Source organism: Dipodomys merriami, unplaced genomic scaffold (assembly GCF_024711535.1).
Source record: "Dipodomys merriami isolate MVZ:Mamm:240054 unplaced genomic scaffold, mDipMer1.0.p SCAF_70, whole genome shotgun sequence".
NCBI lineage: Eukaryota > Metazoa > Chordata > Mammalia > Rodentia > Heteromyidae > Dipodomys > Dipodomys merriami.
Genome location: NW_027206291.1, coordinates 4292320 through 4310119, shown reverse-complemented (window position 1 = coordinate 4310119; position 17800 = coordinate 4292320). Strand labels below are relative to the sequence as shown.

Below are 17800 nucleotides of genomic sequence, written 5' to 3'. Positions count from 1 at the left end.
CTCATCCGAGGCAGGTGGTCAGCAGGTTGCCACCACTGTGCCCTAGCGACACTGGTCCCGGGGCTGCACCATACAGGTGCTCATGAAGTGCTGGGTGCGGAGTGGCACTGCTGTAGGCACGTTCTCATTCTCATGTGCAAACTAACATTGGAAGGCCTCTCTGGCTCCCACTCCCCACCCTTCCCAAGGCCACCCTGCCCAGCCCCTGCACACGCCCTCTGAGAGCCAGCACAGGGCTGGGACAGCGCTCCCAGCGGGGGGCACCACCTCTACACAGGATGTGCGTGTGCTCACGCACAGGCCTTACACAAGTGCTGGCTGCCCTTCACCAAGCCCCCTTCCTGCTCACGCACTATCTCCAGCTCCAGGTATACCTCAGGTGCCCAATCCCCTAAGTAAATTCATGGGCCACTAAGCAGACATAGTAGTGGGTGGAACCATGGGCCTCCAAACCTGAGATTCCTCCTTGCCCTCCCAGGTCAGAGGCAGGCAGGCAGGCAGGCAGGGGGACTCAGGTGTGTCCAGTAGCAGATGCAGGGCCTGAGCCCCTGCTGGGCAACCTAAGGTATGGGCCCACCCCCCTCCCCCCCAAGACTCTACAACTCTCAGCCTAAGGGCATGGCACCCTCTAGTGGCTGCTGTGGGGAACCACAGGGTCATAGCCACCCCAGACATGGTCCATCCCAACTCTTCCTTGGTAAAGTGAGGTGGTGGCATCTTTCAGGGCAGTGGACATGGGCCAGGAATTGTGGGGACTCTTCCCTCGTCCCCCACTCCCTGATCCTTCTACAGCACCTCAACACAGTGCAATGACTTAAAGGAGGCTAGGCTCGGGTCTGGGTGAGGTCTCCTTGGCCAAGGGTCCTGTGAGGCCCACGCTGTCCCATTTCCTTCTGGAACCTACCCTTCTCTACCCTTGGAGCTCTGGCCACCCCCCCCCCCCCCATTCCAACCTTGTACCTTGCTTGTTCCTTGTCGCTGTATTTGTTTGGCATATGATAGGGAGGTGGCCAACTTACCACAGGTGTTGCCCTCTGTCTTCCTGAGCCTCAGCCCTGAGTCCCAGGACTAGAGGCTGTAGGACATGCCAAAGTGGCTCCCTGTGGGGTATGTGGGCAAGTCCTAGGCTGGCAGGAGGGCTCCACTGCCTCCACTACCCACCACCCAGGGCCCACTTGCCCTCAGCACGCCGTGCTCAGGGGAGGGCTGTCAGACGCAGGCCCAAAATTCAACCAAGACTTAACAGGCTCTTTGGAAATTACTGCTCAGTCCTGCCCTGGGCTTCACAGCCTCCGCCACCTTCTCTTGGACAGCAAAACTATCAATGCAGGCCACAAACCCCTCCCCTGCCTGCTGAGTGTGGGGGCACCTGGCTTACCAGTCCCGGACCCATCCCATACCCCACTGCCTCATAGCAGAGGTGGACTCAGACAGGTGAAGTCAGTCTTTATTGTGCCAGCTGGGGATTGGGGGTCCCAGGAGGCCCAAAGGATGTCCACGGAGATGAGCACTTCTGCAGTTCTGGTCCTGGGCACACAGACATTGGGAGGGGCCTGAGATCACCGGGGAGCAGTGAATGGATCACCCTAAAAGCAAGTGAGTGGGGCCCTCCGCCATGAGGTCAGAGACTCACTCGGCTCCTACTGGGCTTGAAACAGACCGTGGCCTTCAGGAGAAAATGAGAGCACAGGTGTGGCCAGACAGTGCCAGCTTCAGACGGGCACTGGCCTGGCCTGCCACCCAGGGCAAGGCCCCAACCCTGCATACCCGCCCTGGAGACTCAGGGACACACTGACCACCTGGGGCTCTAGTGGCATCTTTACAAAGGAAAACCCTCCGGGTGGAAGAGCCTCATTTAGTGGAAGAGGATCTGGAGGAGGAACTCAGTGAGGGCTACAGCTATGTGCTTTTGCCGGGTGGCTTTTCTCGGAGGAGAGAGGATGTGAAATTTGGCAAACACGGGAAGGAGTCCTGTGGGAGGTGGGACGCAGATGCCAGGCTCCAGGCGGGTGGCTCTGGTCCTTGACCAGTGCCCCAGGCCCCGGGCCCCGGGCCCCGGCCTCGCCGCACACCTGCTCAGCTGGTGCTCCTCTGGCGGACGTTCTTGTCTTTGTCCAGGCTGTGCCCGCTGCTCTTCCTGGGGACACAGGGCAGGGCCTCAACATGGCGCAGGCATGCTGGGGCCAGCTCTGACCTCGTGACTGCTCAGCAGCACCTACCTGGCCAGGACCCACTGAGGTCCTCCCTCATGGAGGGTGGATCCATGGAAACCAAAGGTGAACAGATCTCGTCCCCTGCCCCCTCCCAGTGAAGAGAGGCCCTTGGGTACCCCAATACCTCTCATGAGGGACTTACAGTGGTGCAGAGCCCAGTTCATCTTCTGTGATGTGCAGCCACATGGGAGAGAGAGAACAGGCATCAGTGCAGGCCTGCAGCGTGCCGGGCGCAGCAGCCTGACCCAGGGTCCTGCTGAAGCGCAGTCTAACACGAGCCATGGCAGCATGGCTGTGTGTGTCCGCCCTGCCCACCCTCTAGGAACTGTGCAGAGGCTACATGCTGCTGGCCCGCCCGCCACCCCAAGTGGCAAGAATAGCACTGATCATGGAGGACACCTGCTTGCAGCCAAGGGAGGGAGCAGAGAGGTGAGGTTAGGGAACTGGGGGGTGGGGATGGTGGTAATGTGTCATACGCCCTGTTACTCCGGGATAACACTTGAAGCCCTAAGGTCCACACTGCTGCCACTATACCTAGCCAAGGGGACCCCGCTAACTCTGCTTCTTCTCAGGGCCACTCACCATCTGCATCTGCATCATGGCTGGACTTCTGTCGCTTCTCACAGATGAAGATTATGATGAGCAGCACCAGGACCTCGGCCACAATGCCCAGGAAAGGCCAGAGGGCAGCCATGTGGCTGTGCACACGCAACGTAATTGTCTCCCAACCACTGCCCTCTGAGTTAGTGCCATTGCACAGGTAAGAGCCAGGGTCGGTGCTTGGGTCCAAGTTATAGATGGTCAGGCGTGTCTCCTGCCCCGTGGAGTTCACGAAGAACTTCTTCTTGTCACTAACGATGATCTGGGGGGAGGGGGAGTTGTGTGTGGAGGCTCGTCAGGACCAAGGAGGACCCTTCATATCCTCAGGCACACACAACTGTGGGCTCTTCCGTGACCCCAGTTACAGGTGCTCACCTCACTGTCGGAATCAACCACCTTGTGCCAGGTCCAATACAAGAGTGGAAGTTTGGAAAGGGCTTTACACACAATCGTGATTGTTGTCCCCTCCTCACCATGCGTTGATTTTTTCACAGCCGTGATATTGGGGGGCACTGGAGAGAAGGAAGAAGGAAGCTGACGCCCAAGCCTGCAGGTCACCCGCAGCCCAGCCTGCCAGTCCCAGCCGGTTCAAGGCACACCTAGCCCCAAGCTCACACAATACGAACTCCCCCTTGCCCGTGGGCTCCGGAAGGAAGACACAGAAGTAGTTGCCCATGCCGGTCTCCTCCTTGTCCACTCTGTAAGCAAAGCACACTGGTGAGGCTGGAGGCTCCACATGGGCCTCTACTTCTTCCTTGTGACACAACTGCACTGGTCTGGATAAGCTCAGGCCTCAGTGGAGCCCCAGCGAGACCTTTTGGTGGTGACCCCACCAGGGACACATAAGAGAGGCAGCCCCCCTCCCCATTTGAGGACTGTTAAAAGGGCTCTGTGCACACTGTACCTGCTGGAGCCCCAATGAAGCCCAGGACTGGCCACCATGGGATTGGGGCTGAGTAAGACAGACACCAAGCTTTGCTTTTCTATTCCAAACACAAAGCCATTGACGCTTCCTGCGTGCACAGGGCACTAAGAGTGTCCTGAGAACTCCAGGCCCCAGATGCCCCTTGGCTTTCAGAGCCACCCCTCAAGCCCACCCACGAGAGCCCCCCCGCTGGCCTCCCTGGTCACTCACTCAAACTCGGTGGTCAGCCCGGACAATGTGTCCTCCTTCACCACCTTATTGCCTCGCATCCACCGGTGGCCGACAATCTCTATGGAGCTCTGATTTAGGGTGCAGGTAAGGCGTATCTTGGAATTGTAGTTCTCCACAAAGGTCTCGATGGTGCCCGCTGGGAAGCCAAAGTGAGGTCAGCACTAGGCACGGGGCTTGCCCCCGCAGCCTGCACTGTCCTCATCCAGTTGGGAGCCACAGTGGTCCAAGGCCCAGAGACCCCCCCCCCCCCCCCGTGTCAAAGCCTCTCCCCACAGCTGCAGGTTAGCTTGAGGCAAGCCTCTCTCAGATCTGGTGTAGGCACACCCACAACACTATCCAGAAGGACCCAGGCACAGGGGAGATGGATGGATGGATGGACGGGCGGGCGGGCCAGCCAGGCATCCGGAGTGCAGGGGCAGAGATAGCTGGAGCAGGAGGGCACTGGACAGGACAGGGCAGGACAGGTATGGTCCAGGGTAGAGGCTGTGGATCTACCTACAGGACCAGGCATCAACCTGCTGCACTGGCCTACACAAACTGGAACTTCTGTCTCAAGATAGGCCACTGCCACATGGTGCTTTAGGCCCTGATCTGACTGCTTTTTTTGTTTGTTTGGTGCCAGTCCTGGAGCTTGAACTGAAAGGCCTGGGTGCTCTACTGGAGCTTTTCTTTTTTTTTTGCCCAAGGCTAGCACTCTCATTTGGGCTACAGATCCACTTCCAGCTTTTTGGTGGTTGAATGGAATAAGTCTCAGACTTCCCTGCTCAGGCCAGCTTCAAACCATGATCCTCAGATCTCAACCTCCTGAGTAGTAGCTAGGATTACAGGCGTGAACCACTGGCGCCAGACCACCACTTTTCAACAGAGCCAACCTCCTGACCAGCTGACAGCATTGCCTTTAGGAATCCAATCTGATCATCATTTAAACCTGGAAGCTGAGAAGCCTCACAAGGCTGGAGGACCTTGTTCCTGGCTGAACGTGGCAGGGCAGCACAGGCTAGGCGCATGTGACCATTCTGGACGACAGATCCCAGAGCCACTGGACAAGTGCACAGGGTGATGGACCAGCCAGCCACAGAGGGGCCCGGCAGGTGCTTGAGGAACAGGTTGGAGGGCCGAGGGGGAGGGACTAGGGACCCACCTGCAAAGGGGCAGGGCCTGCCAGCACCCTAGCCAGGCCAAATGCTGAGGCCACCAGGTCTAGGCCACAGGCCCTGGTCCATAGGAGTGGAGCCCTTTGTAGGAGAAGGGTGGAGAACTGGCCAGGGCAGCATCTGGATATTCTATGAAGCAGGAGCCAGGGCCGGGTGGCACAAAAGGGAAACCGAGGCCAAGTACCCTGGCCACTCACGTTTGAGGACCACCACGCTCGCCTGAGCGCGGACCCACCTGACCCTGGGTGTCAGAGTCAGGTGGTTACGGTTGGGGTCGTTGTTGGCCCGACACTCATAGGTGCCCGCGTCCTCCGCGCTGAGCTTGTCGATGGATAGGCTGCTGGCCGCATGCTGGTGATAGGTGGCGTGGATGTGGACACGGTCCAGCCGGGCGCCATCCCAGAGCTGGTAGGAGGTGTCGTTGGGACTATTCCCTTCAAACCACCACTGGATCTCAGGGACAGGTCTGCCCACAGCCTCGCAGTGCAGGGCCACACTGCCCCCCACCAACCCCTCCTGGGACAGTGGCGCTTGGATGAAGCCGGCTACAGGAGAGAGTTAGTACCCTGTTATTACGGGGGAACTGTGGGGCCAGGAAAGCCCAGCACTGGCTGAGGTGACCATTCCTCAGGAGCTGAGTGCAGAGGCCCAGCCCAGGGCTGCCTTCAGGGAGATTCGCTTCCCTTCAGCCTGTGGGAGAAGCTGAGGCATAGTTGGGGGAAAGCAGCTGTTAGACATAGTTAGACAGGAAAGCAGCGTGCCTATGCTCCAGGAAGTACCCGAGAGACCCTGGAGGGTGTCCCCTGGATCCCACCCAGTGTGAATCACATGGGGACCAGGGGCTTTTGACAGCACAGTTTCTTGGATCACCTCCAGCTTCAAAATGAAAACACTTGACACCAGGTGGGACAGTCATCCTGATGCCTGGAAACTTGCACCCCACCGGCAACGCTGACTTCCACCTGGCTCCTGATCAGGACCATGGAGACTGGCCGGGGCACCGGCTCCTCTGTTCATCTGGTTGCAAATCCAACTTTAAAACCCACACCGGGGAGGGAGCCGCAGGCTCACACCTGTCAAACTAGCTACTTCAAGAGGCTGAGATCTGAGAATCACAATCTGTAGCCAACCTGAGCAGACAAATGAGCAAGACTCTGATCTCCAAATAAACGGCAAAAAGCTGAAAGTGGTGTGGCCCAAGTGGCAGAGTGCCAACTGTGAGCAGGAAAAGCCAAATGAGAGCAAAAAGTCCTGAGTTTGGGCTGGGAATGTGGCTAGTGCTTGCCTAGAATGAATGAAGCCCTGGGTTCAATTCCTAAGTACTATATAAGCAGAAAAAGCCAAAAGTGGTGGTGGTATGGCTCAAGTGGTAGAATGCTAGCCCTGAGCAAAAGCAGCTCAGGGACTCAGGGACCAGGCCTGGGCCCTAAGTTCAAGCCCCAGGACTGGCAAAAAAAAAAAAAAAAAAAGTAGACAAAAAGCCAGGCACCCCCCACCCACACATGAAGCAGATAAGCCCCAAGTCCCTAGCCTTGGCCACCTGTAGCTTCTCTACCCCATCCTTAGCCCCATGGTGGGACTGGGGCTTGAACTCAGGGCCTGGCTGCTGTTGCTGAGCTCTTCTGCTAACAGCTACTGGTTCTATCACTTAAGCCACAGCTCCACTTCCAGTCTTTTGGTAGTTAAGTGAAGATAAATCTCAGGGACTTTCCTGCCCAGGCTGACTTCAAACTTTGATCCTCAGATCTCAGCCTCCTGAGTAGCTAGGATCATAGGCATGAGCCACCTTCCTTTATCTGTGGTGCTGGAGTGTAAACTCTTGAGCTTCACTGACTAGACAGATTACTAACATTTGAGCCACAGCTTCAACCCAAGAGTCAATCTCCCTCTCTCCTTCTCTCTCTCCCCTCTCCTTCTCTTTCTCTCTCCCATCCTAGGTCCTAGGTCTTGAACTTAGGGCCCGGGCACTGTCTCTGAGCTTCTTTTGCTCAAGGCTAGCACTTGAGCCACAGTGCCACTTCCAGCTTTTTCTGTGTATGTGGTACCGAGGAATCGAACCCAAGGCTTCATGCATGCAAGGCAAGCACTCTACCACTAAGCCACCTTCCCGGACCGAGGTTCACTCACTATCATGAGAAGGAGGGAGTCGCAGGCAGCCTAGGCTACATTCTAACAAGGGAGAGAGGGCCTCAGAACTGCACTCAGTTCCATGTCCTGCCCAGGACCCAGGTGGATGGCAGGTCCCCACATGCAGAGCCACAGGTACAGGCACATGCTGGCCCTGAGGCCCCAGAGCCCGGTGAGCAGAGATTTTTTAACTACCACTCTTTTGGGAAAGAGCCCTCCTAGGAACCTACATGTCTTCAGTCAAGATTCCTGATTGCAAAACTAGCCGCTTTAGGCAAGTCAGCAAGATCAGCAAGTCATGGCAGGAACAACAGGCTACCCCATCTCATGTCCACATAAGGGCTATGTGCCTCACAGTCCCTGCCCCAGCCCTATAGGGTTGGCTGCCCTTTCGTTGGGGAACACAGGCCTGATGAAGACCCTATGCCAGGAGGCCTGTCCATCTCCTCCCATCCAGCACAGGCTCAGCCATGCCCGGGCATAGCCTCGGTCCCAGGTGCTCTCAAGGCCTTAGCGAAGGCAAGAGTGGAGTCTGGACACATGATCTGAAACCCACATTCTCCAGCAGTCACCCTAGTCTAAAAACAGTGCCCTCCTCCCTGCCCACTGGCAGCCTGGAGGAGCACAAGGCCAGGCTGGCCATGGGACAACCAGAGCCGCACCAAAGGTGCCTCTCCCCAAGAGCACCTCACACCCAGCTCTCTCCTCCCCATCTACCTTGGCACTGAGACAGGAATAGGAGAGAATATTCTGGAATGCTGGCTGTGAGCTGTGACCTCTTACCCGTTTCACCTGAGGCTCAGGGTTTAAGAGGGATCTAGCCTGCAAATCCACACCCTCCTTCCACACGGCCAGGCTGGCACCCACCTCAGCACAGGGCCCAGAGAGCCAAACATAGTCACTTACTCACTCGGAGAAAAGAAGAGGAGCACGTGTGACTCAGTGGTGGAACCCCTGCCAGCATGCACGGCTGGCTTCAAGTCCTAGCACCTCACACACAGGAGCCTGAAGCGTCCACACCACACAGGACAGGCCATGACTCCAGGCACTCAGATTGGAGCAAGGTAAATATACTTCCCAGTCTCCAAGTGCCCTGGCCCCAGATCTGTGTGGTCATACCCAGGGAACAGCTGAGCGATCTGTGAAGGAGCTGTTTGTGGGCAGAAGTCCTGCTTGACTCTGGGCAAGACAAGGAAGGTTGCTCTACCCACTTAACCCACAGTGGAAAGCTCTGAGCCTTGCTGGGTGCTGGTGGCTCACACTGGTAATTCTAGCTACTCAGGAGGCTGAGATCTGAGGGGTTGTGGTTCAAAGCCAGTCTGCGCAGGAAAGTCCATGAGACACTTATCTCCAATTAACCACCAGAAAACTCAAAGTGGAGCTGTGGTAGAGCACCAGCCTTTAGTAAAAAAGCTCAAGGACAGCACCCAGGCCCTGAGTTCAAGCCCTTTGGCAAAAATAAATTAAAAAAACTCTGAGCCCAAGCTACTAAGGCCAGGGAATTTCAGCCTCGTCCCCACTCTCTAGGCTCCAGCTTAACTTCTCCATCCACTTTGCCCGGGGCCCTGTCTTACCCTCCAGAGCCAGCTATGAGATCAAGGCCTTCGCCTAAGAGTTGCTCAGGAGAGGAAAAAGAAATGTGAAAGTGGGTCAGGAGTAACCCAGTGAAACTTCTGCTAGGGGCAGCCTCCTTCTCCCTCCTGCCAAGGCCCAGCCTCCTCAGCTCAGGATGCCCTCCTGTCCTCAGAGACCCTGACCTCATGGTCCACCCCTCTGCTCCCTAACTATCAATATATGTGTGTATATACATATCCCTCATCCCAACACTGGGGCTTGAACTCACAATCTTAGCTTTTTTGCTCACTTCTGGTGCTCCACTAAGTGAGCCTCCATGCCTCCACTTCCAGCATTTGTCTGCTAGGGCTGGCCTTTGAATTGCAATCCTTAGATCTCAGCCTCCTAAGTAGCTAGGATTACAGATGTGAGTCACTAATGCCTTGCATTTCTTTCTTCCTTTTGTTTTTTTTTGTTTTTTTTTTTTGTGGTAGTACTAGGGCTTGAACTCAGAGCCCATACTCTCACTTGGCTTTTTCACTCCTGGCTGGCACTCAACCACTTGAGGCATGCCTCTCATCCTCGGCCGCTATAAATCTTTAACCAGATCTTAATGGTGCCCCCAGTACATGAAGAAAACACCTCTGCCGAGCAAAGGATGGCAACCTGGCTTTTCTCCCTTAAAAACTGTCCGGATCACCCTCCAAGGAGCCCACCCTGCAAGTACAGCCCAGTGGGCAGCACTGAACTGCTCCGAGCTGGAGGCCAGGATGACCTCTCTGTGACCTTGAACACCTGACTCCCCTTCTGGGCCTCAGTTTCCCACTTGTAGAGGCAGGAGATGAACCATCTCCCTTTGTGTTCCAATCAGGTAAAGTAAGAGCAGTGAAGCCCAGACTGGAAGAAGGCTCTCAGGGCATGAGTGTGTGAGCGCAGATTGAGATGTGGCTAAATCCGACCAAGAATGATAATCTCTCCAGGGCCACTTCCGAGCACACAGACCCAGTGTCCATCTGGGGACAACAGGGGCTTTCTGGAGGAGAGCACCAGGCCCAGCAGGAGGTCAGTACGCTGGCAGCACAGGTCCCAGCAAGGGTCACATGCAGGGGCTCCAGAATGGGTCGGTTCTTACTCTGGCACTACTTGACCACGTGGGTCCCCTCCACTCCCCTTCCCCCGCCTCCCCCAAGGCCTTGCAGGATCCAGCCTGTGGACCCAGGCCAAGCAAGCACCTGATCAGCCCAGAGCCAGCCCTGGCTTCAGCCCAAAAGAGCCCCCCTCAAATGCCCAGGTTTGGGCCTCCTTTTCCCTGACCAGGAGCAAGGGTAGATGAGTTGTTTGTGACCAAAGTCCTGGGAAGCCCTGGGCTCAGGGTTGGGGCTGGGCAGGGCTAACACCCCTCGGCCTCTCAGGTCACAGAAAATCATCATTGTCAAGAAGTGGGCAGTAGCTTCAGATCACACACCCAGGCGGGACACACCTGGCTGGAACTTCCCCCCAAACGCTGGGGACCTTATCCCTGACCCGAGCCACTCCCAGCAACTCCCTCGGCTCACCGTCTGTCTCCAGGTACATCCTGGAGGCAAAGGACACCAAGGATTTCCCCTGCTGGGTCCCAGTGAGGAGCCTCCAAGCCTGTGGCTTCCGTTCACCCTGGTTCGAGGCTCCTCAGGACCAGGACAACCCCTAGGCCCGCAGCCTCCATCTTCAGGAATGTTACCCCAGGCACGGCTGCTGCCCCTAGAGGCCCCGAGGGTCACTCCTAAATCCGGCACCACCACTACCACCCGTAGGGGATCCCCCCCGACCCCCCCGCAATCCAACGCAAAAGCTTTCATCCAGTCTTCACCCTATAATTTCCCAAACCTCGGGGGGTGTCACCCCAGGCGCTGTGGCTCCCCAAGAACCCCCAAAGACCCCTCTGCGCCCCCTCCCCCTCCCCCCAGGGCGAGGAGTCCTCTCCTCGAGCTCGATCCTCCAAATCCCGAGAAAATCGCCACCAGGCAACGTGTTCTCCCCAGAACCTCCAGAGTGACCTCTCACCCCGGTCCTCTCGGTGGAGATTCCCCCCCCCCCAAACAAAGGTCCTTTCCGGCCGGGTCACGGCCCCCAAGATGGGCCCCCTCCTCCAGCCGGACCTTAATCCCCCCTCGCGGCCCCGCGCCCCCCCAACCCGCTCCTCACCCGTAGCGGTTGCTTCTTGGATGCCCAGCAACGCGAAGCTCAGAGCCAGAAACACGGCAGCCGCCATAATGCTGGTCCGCTTGGAGGATCGAGGTAAAAACGGTCACCCCAACGCCCGCCCGAATGTCTGCTCGCCACCGCCGCCGCGGTATAAGTAGGGCGAAGCGCGGCGGGCGCGCGCACGCCGGTGACGTCACAGAGAGGAGCGCGCCGGACGCCATTTCCTGCGAACGCGCGCGCACGCACGTACTCCAGCCCCGGGAGGGCCGTGGCGGGAGGTAGGGAAAGAGCGGACTTGCACTACAGAAGCCCGGAAGTCGAGCCGCAGCCGTGGCACGTGACACCAGGCCCCGCCTCTAAGACTGGAGGTGGGACCTGAGGTTGCTGGGAAACGAGGGCGGGGCCAAAGCCTGGATGGTTGCTTTCTTGTTGTTTTGATTATTGGAAGTGAGTTTTCCTGGTGTAGCCTAGGTTGACCTTGAATTCGGATGCTGCAGCCTCAGCCTACTGAGGGTGGAGATTACACCTTTTTTCCCCTTTTCTTTTGTGCCAGTCCTGGGGCTTGAACTCTGAATCTGAGCACTGCCCCTTAACATTTTCCCTCAAGGTTGGTGCTATACCACTTGAACTGTACTTTTACTTCCAGTTTTTTGCTGGTTAATTGGAGACTCCTGGACTTTCCTGCCCAGGCTGGCTTGAAAACCACGATCCTCAGATCTCAGCCTCTTGAGTAACTAGGATTATTTCTAAAGGTTACAAGTCAGTGCACAGCTACAGGCTGGAAAAGGCGAAATGGTATATTTTTGGACATGAGATCTCAAGGTTTGTGGGTTTTGGTAGAGCGCTAGCTTTCAGCTGAAGAGCTAAGGGACAGTGCCCAGGCCCAGAGTTCAGGCCACACAACCGACAAAAAAAAAGAGTGAAATCAAGGTTTGTATTTTTTAGAAAAAGATCGGGAGGAGGGAACAAATTTATGTACATTTTATCACAATAAAAACAAAAGAAGGGCTGGGCATTGGTGGCTCACACCTACAGTCCAAGCTACTCAGGAGGCTGAGATCTAAGGATGCCGGTTCCAAGCCAGTCTAGGCAGGAAAGTCCATGAGATTCTTTTTTTTTTTTTTTTTTTTTTGGCCCGATCGTGGGGCCTGAACTCTGGGCCTGGGCGCTGTCCCTCAGCTCTTCAGCTCAAGGCTAGCGCTCTACCACTTGAGCCACAGCGCCACTTCCGGCTTTTTTCTTTTTGATTATGTGGTGCTGAGGAATTGAACCCAGGGCCTCGAGCATGCAAGGCAAGTGGCTCTACCACTGAGCCACCTTCCCAGCCCCGTCCATGAGATTCTTATTTCTGATTAACCACTCAAAAAGACAGAAGTGGAGCTGTGGCTCCAGTAGTAGCGCACCAGACCTAAGCACAAAAGCTCAGGGACAGTGCTCAGGCCCTGAGTTCAAGTCCCAGGACTGGCCAAAAAAAAAAAGGGTGATGTTAGCTCATGCTTGTAATCCTACTCAATAGGCTGCGCTCTGAGGATTACAGTTCAAAGCCAGCCTGGACACAAAAGTCCCTGAGACTCTTATCTCCAATTAACTAGTAAAAGGCCAGAAATACAGCTGTGGCTCAGGTGCTAACCTTGATTGGAAAAGCCAAGAAAAAGCATGAGGTTCTGAGTTCAGGCCTCAGTACCAGCACAAACTAAAACCACCACCACCAACTACAACAAACAAGGTGAAAAGCTACATAGAGGATGAGAATGTGGTTCAGTTGTAGAGTGCCTGCCTGGCATGCATGAAGCCCTGGGTCAATTCCTTGGTACCACATAAACAGAAAACGCTGGAAGTGGTGCTGTGGCTCATGTGGTAGAGTACTGAAGCTCAGGGACAGTGCCTAGGCTCTGAGTTCAAGCTCCAGGACTGGGGAAAAAAAAAGCTACACAGAGGTGTATGGGAACCGAGAGGGCAGGGAAAACTGGAAGAGAGCGAGGGTAGGGGTGATATTGTCCAAAAAGAAATGTATCCATGCTTGCACTACTGGTTCATGCCTGTAAAACTAGCTATTCAGGAGGCTGAGATCTGAGGATCACGGTTCGAAGCCAGCCTGGTCAGGAAGTCAATCGGTGAGACTATTATCTCCAGTAAACTACTCAGAAAAGGCTGGAAGTGGCACTGTGGCTCAAGTGGTAGAGTGCTCACCTTGAGCAAAAGCAGCTCAGGGCCAGTGTCCAGACCCTGAGTTCAAGCCCTAGGACTGATTAAAAAAAAAAAAAGCAACCCAATTTAAAATGATCAACGGCAAGCAGACATCAGGAGGATTATGGTTTGAAGCTAGCTTGCACCAAAAATGAGACCTCCGTCTCAAACAACAAGCCTGGTGTAGTGGAACATATCTACCATCACAGCTATGAAAGAGGCAATAAGGCTGGGCATGGTGGCTCACGCCTGTTATCCTAGCTACTGAGGAGGCTGAGAGCTGAGGATCATGGTTCAAAACCAGCACAGGCAGGAAAGTTCTTGAGACTTTTATCTTCAATTAACCAACACAAAACTGTAAGTAAGGCTATGGTTCAAAGTGGTAGAGCGCTAACCTTGAGCAAAAAAGTTCAGGCCCTGAGTGCCCAGGCCCTGAGTTCAATCCCTAGTATGGGTAAGTAGGACAATATGAGCAGGGCCTTAGCACCTGTGTGAGTGGAGGGGTGGACTGTTGTGGGGAGGGAGGGCACACATGATAAAGTCCAGGAACGGCACAGGAGGATACATTGTGGGTAAGGGTGGCATTTAGTGCAGAAGCCCGGGTAAGATGCCAATCCATCCAGTCCTAGCCAAGAACAGAGCTTGGTGATGAAGAGCCAGGCTTTGCTGGCAAAGGGCTCCCATGTACATGGGAGAGTAGCTATGCCCCCAGCCCGGGGGCCTTCAAGCTTGAAAATCACAGAGGACAGTGAGAAGCTACGTGCAGATCGAGGGCTGAGCAGGGAAGAGCCAGCTGGCATCAAAGCCCCCAGGTCATAAACAACCCAGGCTGGGAGGAATTCCTGCCCTGTGTCCCTCTGCCTGGCCTCAGAAATCTCAGGGCTGTCAGGAAGGCTTTGTGTATAAACTTAAGCCCTGCCTCCTCTGGCAAGGTCTAGTTTTCTGGTCCCCTCCCTGGGAGTCCTTCCATAATCCCTGCATGTTCTACGGACTCCCAGCTCTCCTCAGCTCTCTGCTCTACCTCGGCCTTCCAGGACTAACCAGGTTTAAGGGAGTAAAAAAAAAAAAAAAAAGAGCCAGCCGGGTGCTGGTGGCCTTGTGTCATGAATCCTAGATAATCCAGGAGGCTGACATCTGAGGCTTGTGGTTCAAAGCCAGCCCAGGCAGAAAAGTCTGGGAGATTCTTATCTCCAATGAATCACGGAAGAGTTGGAAGTGGAACTGTGGCACACAAAAGCCCAGGCCCTGAGTTCAAGCCCCAGGACTGTCACACACACATAAAAGTTATTTATAGATGTATGTTGGTGTTTGCATATGTATTTCCTGGGGTTTGAATTCGGGGCCTTGTACACTTGTTAGGCAAGTGCTCTACCACTTCACCTTCAAATCAGGCTTTTTTGCTTTAAGTCTGTTTTTATGTAGGGTCTCAAAAGTTTTGTCTGGGGAAGCCTCAGCCTACCATTGTCCTGCTTATGCTTCCCAAATAGCTGGGATTACAAGCATGAACTTCTGAGCCTGGCTGAAACCAACAGTTAAAATGCTTTTCCAACTTTTGTCTATGTGTGGTGGGGGAAAGCGGTGCTGGCACTGTGGCTTGAACACAGGCCCTGGGCACTGTCTCTGAGCTTTTTCACTCAAGGTTGGCACTCTACTACTTGAGCTACATCTCCACTTATGGCTTTTTGCTGGTTCACTGGAGTTGAGTCTCATGGACTTTACTGCCTGGGCTGGCTTCAAACCTCCATTCCCAGATCTCAGACTCCTGGGTAGCTGGGATTAAAGGCCTGAACTACTGGTACTTGGCTTTTTTTGTTTTTGTTTTTGAGATAAGGGTCATGCTATGCTATCTCTCTGGCTGGCCTTTAACTCAAGATCCTCCTGCCTCAGTCTCCAAGTATTGGGATTCAAGACCTGCGCCACCATGCCTGGCTTATCATTTGTTTTCAGAGACTACATGTGCACTCCAAATCCTCCATCATCCTCAGGTTCCCAGGCCTTGCAGATCAGGGATCTTCTCCTTCTCCATGCTCAGGAAAGCATGTTTCTTTTCTTTTCTTTTTTGCCAGTTGTGTGGCCTGAACTCTGGGCCTGAGTGCTGTCCCTCAGCTCTTCAGCTCAAGGCTAGCGCTCTACCACTTGAGCTACAGCACCACTTCCAGCTTTTTCTGCTTATGTGGTGCTGGGGAATCGAACCCAGGGCCTCATGCATGCAAGGCAAGCACTCTACCACTGAGCCACCTTCCCAGCCCGAAAGCGTGTTTCTTCTAAGGAACCAATATATTGGCCAAGCAATGGCAGGGGGCCGTGGGAGCCCCTCACAGAGTTGACCAGTTGTCCAGGCATTTGATAAATGGAAATGCCAGGAAGGTGCTTTCTTCTTTTTCCAACTGTTTACTTCGGAAAGTCCTCACTCTGAAGAGAAATCATAACATCAATGCAGTGAATGACAGGTCAGTGACCCTTCACCTGGATTCCTTAGCTAGGAGGATTTGGTTCTGTGTCCGCACATGTGCCTCCTCTTCCTCTCTTCTGTTTCTCCATCTCCTTCTGTCCTTATTTTATGATTTTGTTTTTTAGGCCAGTACTGGGGCTTCAACTGAAGGGCCTTCAGCTCTCTCTCAGCTTTTCACTCATGGTTGGTTCTCTACCATTTGAGACATACCTGCCAGCCAAGTATTTTGCTGGTTAATTGAAGAGTCTCTTGGCTACTTCATTGTGTAAACATTGCAAAGCATTTTCCTTAATAGTGATATAAAATAGGATTTCTATTTTTATTTTTGATCGAGGGGCTTGAACTCTGGGCCCAGGCGCTGTCCCCCAGCTCTTCAGCTCAAGATATGTGCTCTACTACTTGAGCCACAACACTTCTGGTTTTCTGGTGGTATATTGGACATAAGAGTTTCATGGACTTTGTTGCCTGAGCTGGCTTTGAACTGTGATCCTCAGATCTCAGCCTCCTGAGTAGCTAGGATTACAAGCGTGAGCCACCAGCACGTGGAAAAATAGGATTTTTTTAAAAAAAGGAGTCTCGGGTTTATGGGGGGCACAGACTGTTTTTGAACCATGATCTTCAGATCTCAGCCTCCAAGTAAGTTACAGGTATGAGCCACCAGCACCAGCACCTGTCCTCTATCTCTATTTTTCTTTATTTCTCCTTTCTTTCTTTCCTTCCTTCCTTTCATTTCTTTCCTCTCCCTCTCTCCCTCCCTCCCTCCCTCCCTCCCTCCCTCCCTCCCTCCCTCTCTCTCTCTCTCTCTCTCTCTCTCTCTGTCTCTCTCTCTCTCTCTCTCTCTCTGTCTCTCTCTCTCTCTCTCTCTCTCTCTCTCTCTTTCTTTCTTGGTCCTGGGGCTGGAACTCTGGGCCTGAGCACTGTCCCTGAGTTTCTTTTGCTTAAGGCTAGCACTCTACCACTTGAGCCACAGTGCCACTTCTGGCTTTTTCTGTTTATGTGGTACTGTGGAATCGAACCCAGGGCTTCATGCATGCTAGGCAAGTGTTCTACCACTAAGCCACATTCCCATACCATCTGTCTCTATTTCTCTATTTTTTTCTTTCTTTTTTTGGTCGGTCATGGGGTTTGAACTCTGGGTCTGGATGCGGTCCCACAGCAATTCAGTCCAAGGCTAGCAATCTATTACTTGAGCCACAGCGCCACTTCCAGTTTTCTGGTTTATTGGAGATAAGAGACACATGGACATTCTTGCCTGGGCTGGCTTTGAACTGAGATCCTCAGATCTCAGCCTCCTGAGTAGCTAGGATTATAGGCATGAGCCATCGGTGCCCAACTTTTCTATTTTGTTTTGTTTTGATGCTGGTTCTGGAGCTTGAGCTCTATGCCTGGCTCTTGTCCCTTAGCTTTCCACTTGAGTCACAGCTCCACTCCAGATTTTTGGTGCATAAGTAGAGATAAAGGATTCACAGACTACCCTGCGTGGGCTGGCTTGGAACTTCTTGAATGGTTAGGATTACAGGTATGCACCGTCTCTGTTTCTATCTCTATTTCTGTCCATGTCTGTCTCTGCCTCTATTTCTTTTTGTTTCTCTCTCTCTCCCTTTCTATCATGTGCTGATCTTGGGGCTTGAAATCAGGGCCTAGTTTGTCTCTGAGCTTTTTTTGTTCAAGGCAGATGCTCTACCACTTGAGTCACATTTCCATCTTCCACTTCCAGCCTTTTGGTGGTTAACTGGAGATCAGAGTCTTACAGATCTTTCCTACCTGGGTGGATTTTGAACCAGTCTTCAGATCTCAGCCTCCTGGGTAGCTGGGATGACAGACAGGAGCCACAGGTGCTAGGTTCGAGTGTTGGTCTTATCTGTCTCCCTCATTTCCACTTTTCTTCAGAACAACTTGGAAGTCAATGACAGGCATTGCTGCTCCAACCCTGTGCCCAGACCCTCTGGTGCTTGGGTCCCTCCAGTATCAGAAAGAGATGCAGAGGCGGAGGTGCTCAGAGCCCGGGCCTTCTGACCTCACTGTAGGCCAGATTCTCCCACAGCCCCCATTTTGGCCTTTCTGGACTTCTTCATGGTGGGGTAGCCCAGGTTCCAGTCTGCCTTCATCTTCTTCATAGCTCGGCCGGGTATGTGGTATGGGGCTGAGGAGCCGAGCCTGGTGTCCAGTGTTT

The 17800-nt window shown here is 54.1% G+C and overlaps 1 protein-coding gene across 1 annotated transcript; it reads right to left on the bottom strand.

The window, feature by feature from the left end:
* Nucleotides 1–1431: 1431 nt before the first annotated feature.
* On the bottom strand, nucleotides 1432–11130 carry Bsg (basigin (Ok blood group)). Its single transcript, XM_070008360.1, has 8 exons — nucleotides 10989–11130; nucleotides 5321–5668; nucleotides 3949–4105; nucleotides 3429–3511; nucleotides 3189–3325; nucleotides 2796–3075; nucleotides 2356–2380; nucleotides 1432–2137 (listed from the first exon to the last, which is right to left on the bottom strand). Exons 1-8 carry the CDS (start codon nucleotides 11053–11055, stop codon nucleotides 2077–2079), a joined length of 1158 nt encoding a protein of 385 aa, XP_069864461.1. The 5' UTR covers nucleotides 11056–11130; the 3' UTR covers nucleotides 1432–2076.
* Nucleotides 11131–17800: the final 6670 nt, after the last annotated feature.

What these genes read in the sequence shown, in the direction of transcription:
- Bsg (XM_070008360.1), bottom strand. Translation starts at nt 11,055, where the DNA reads ATGGCGGCTGCCGTGTTTCTGGCTCTGAGCTTCGCGTTGCTGGGCATC. An exon ending in TGGTTGATTCCGACAGTGAG is followed by an intron (nt 3,076 to 3,188) that starts GTGAGCACCTGT and finishes CCCTCCCCCCAG; the next exon opens with ATCATCGTTAGTGACAAGAA. An exon ending in CCATGATGCAGATGCAGATG is followed by an intron (nt 2,381 to 2,795) that starts GTGAGTGGCCCT and finishes TGCACATCACAG; the next exon opens with AAGATGAACTGGGCTCTGCA.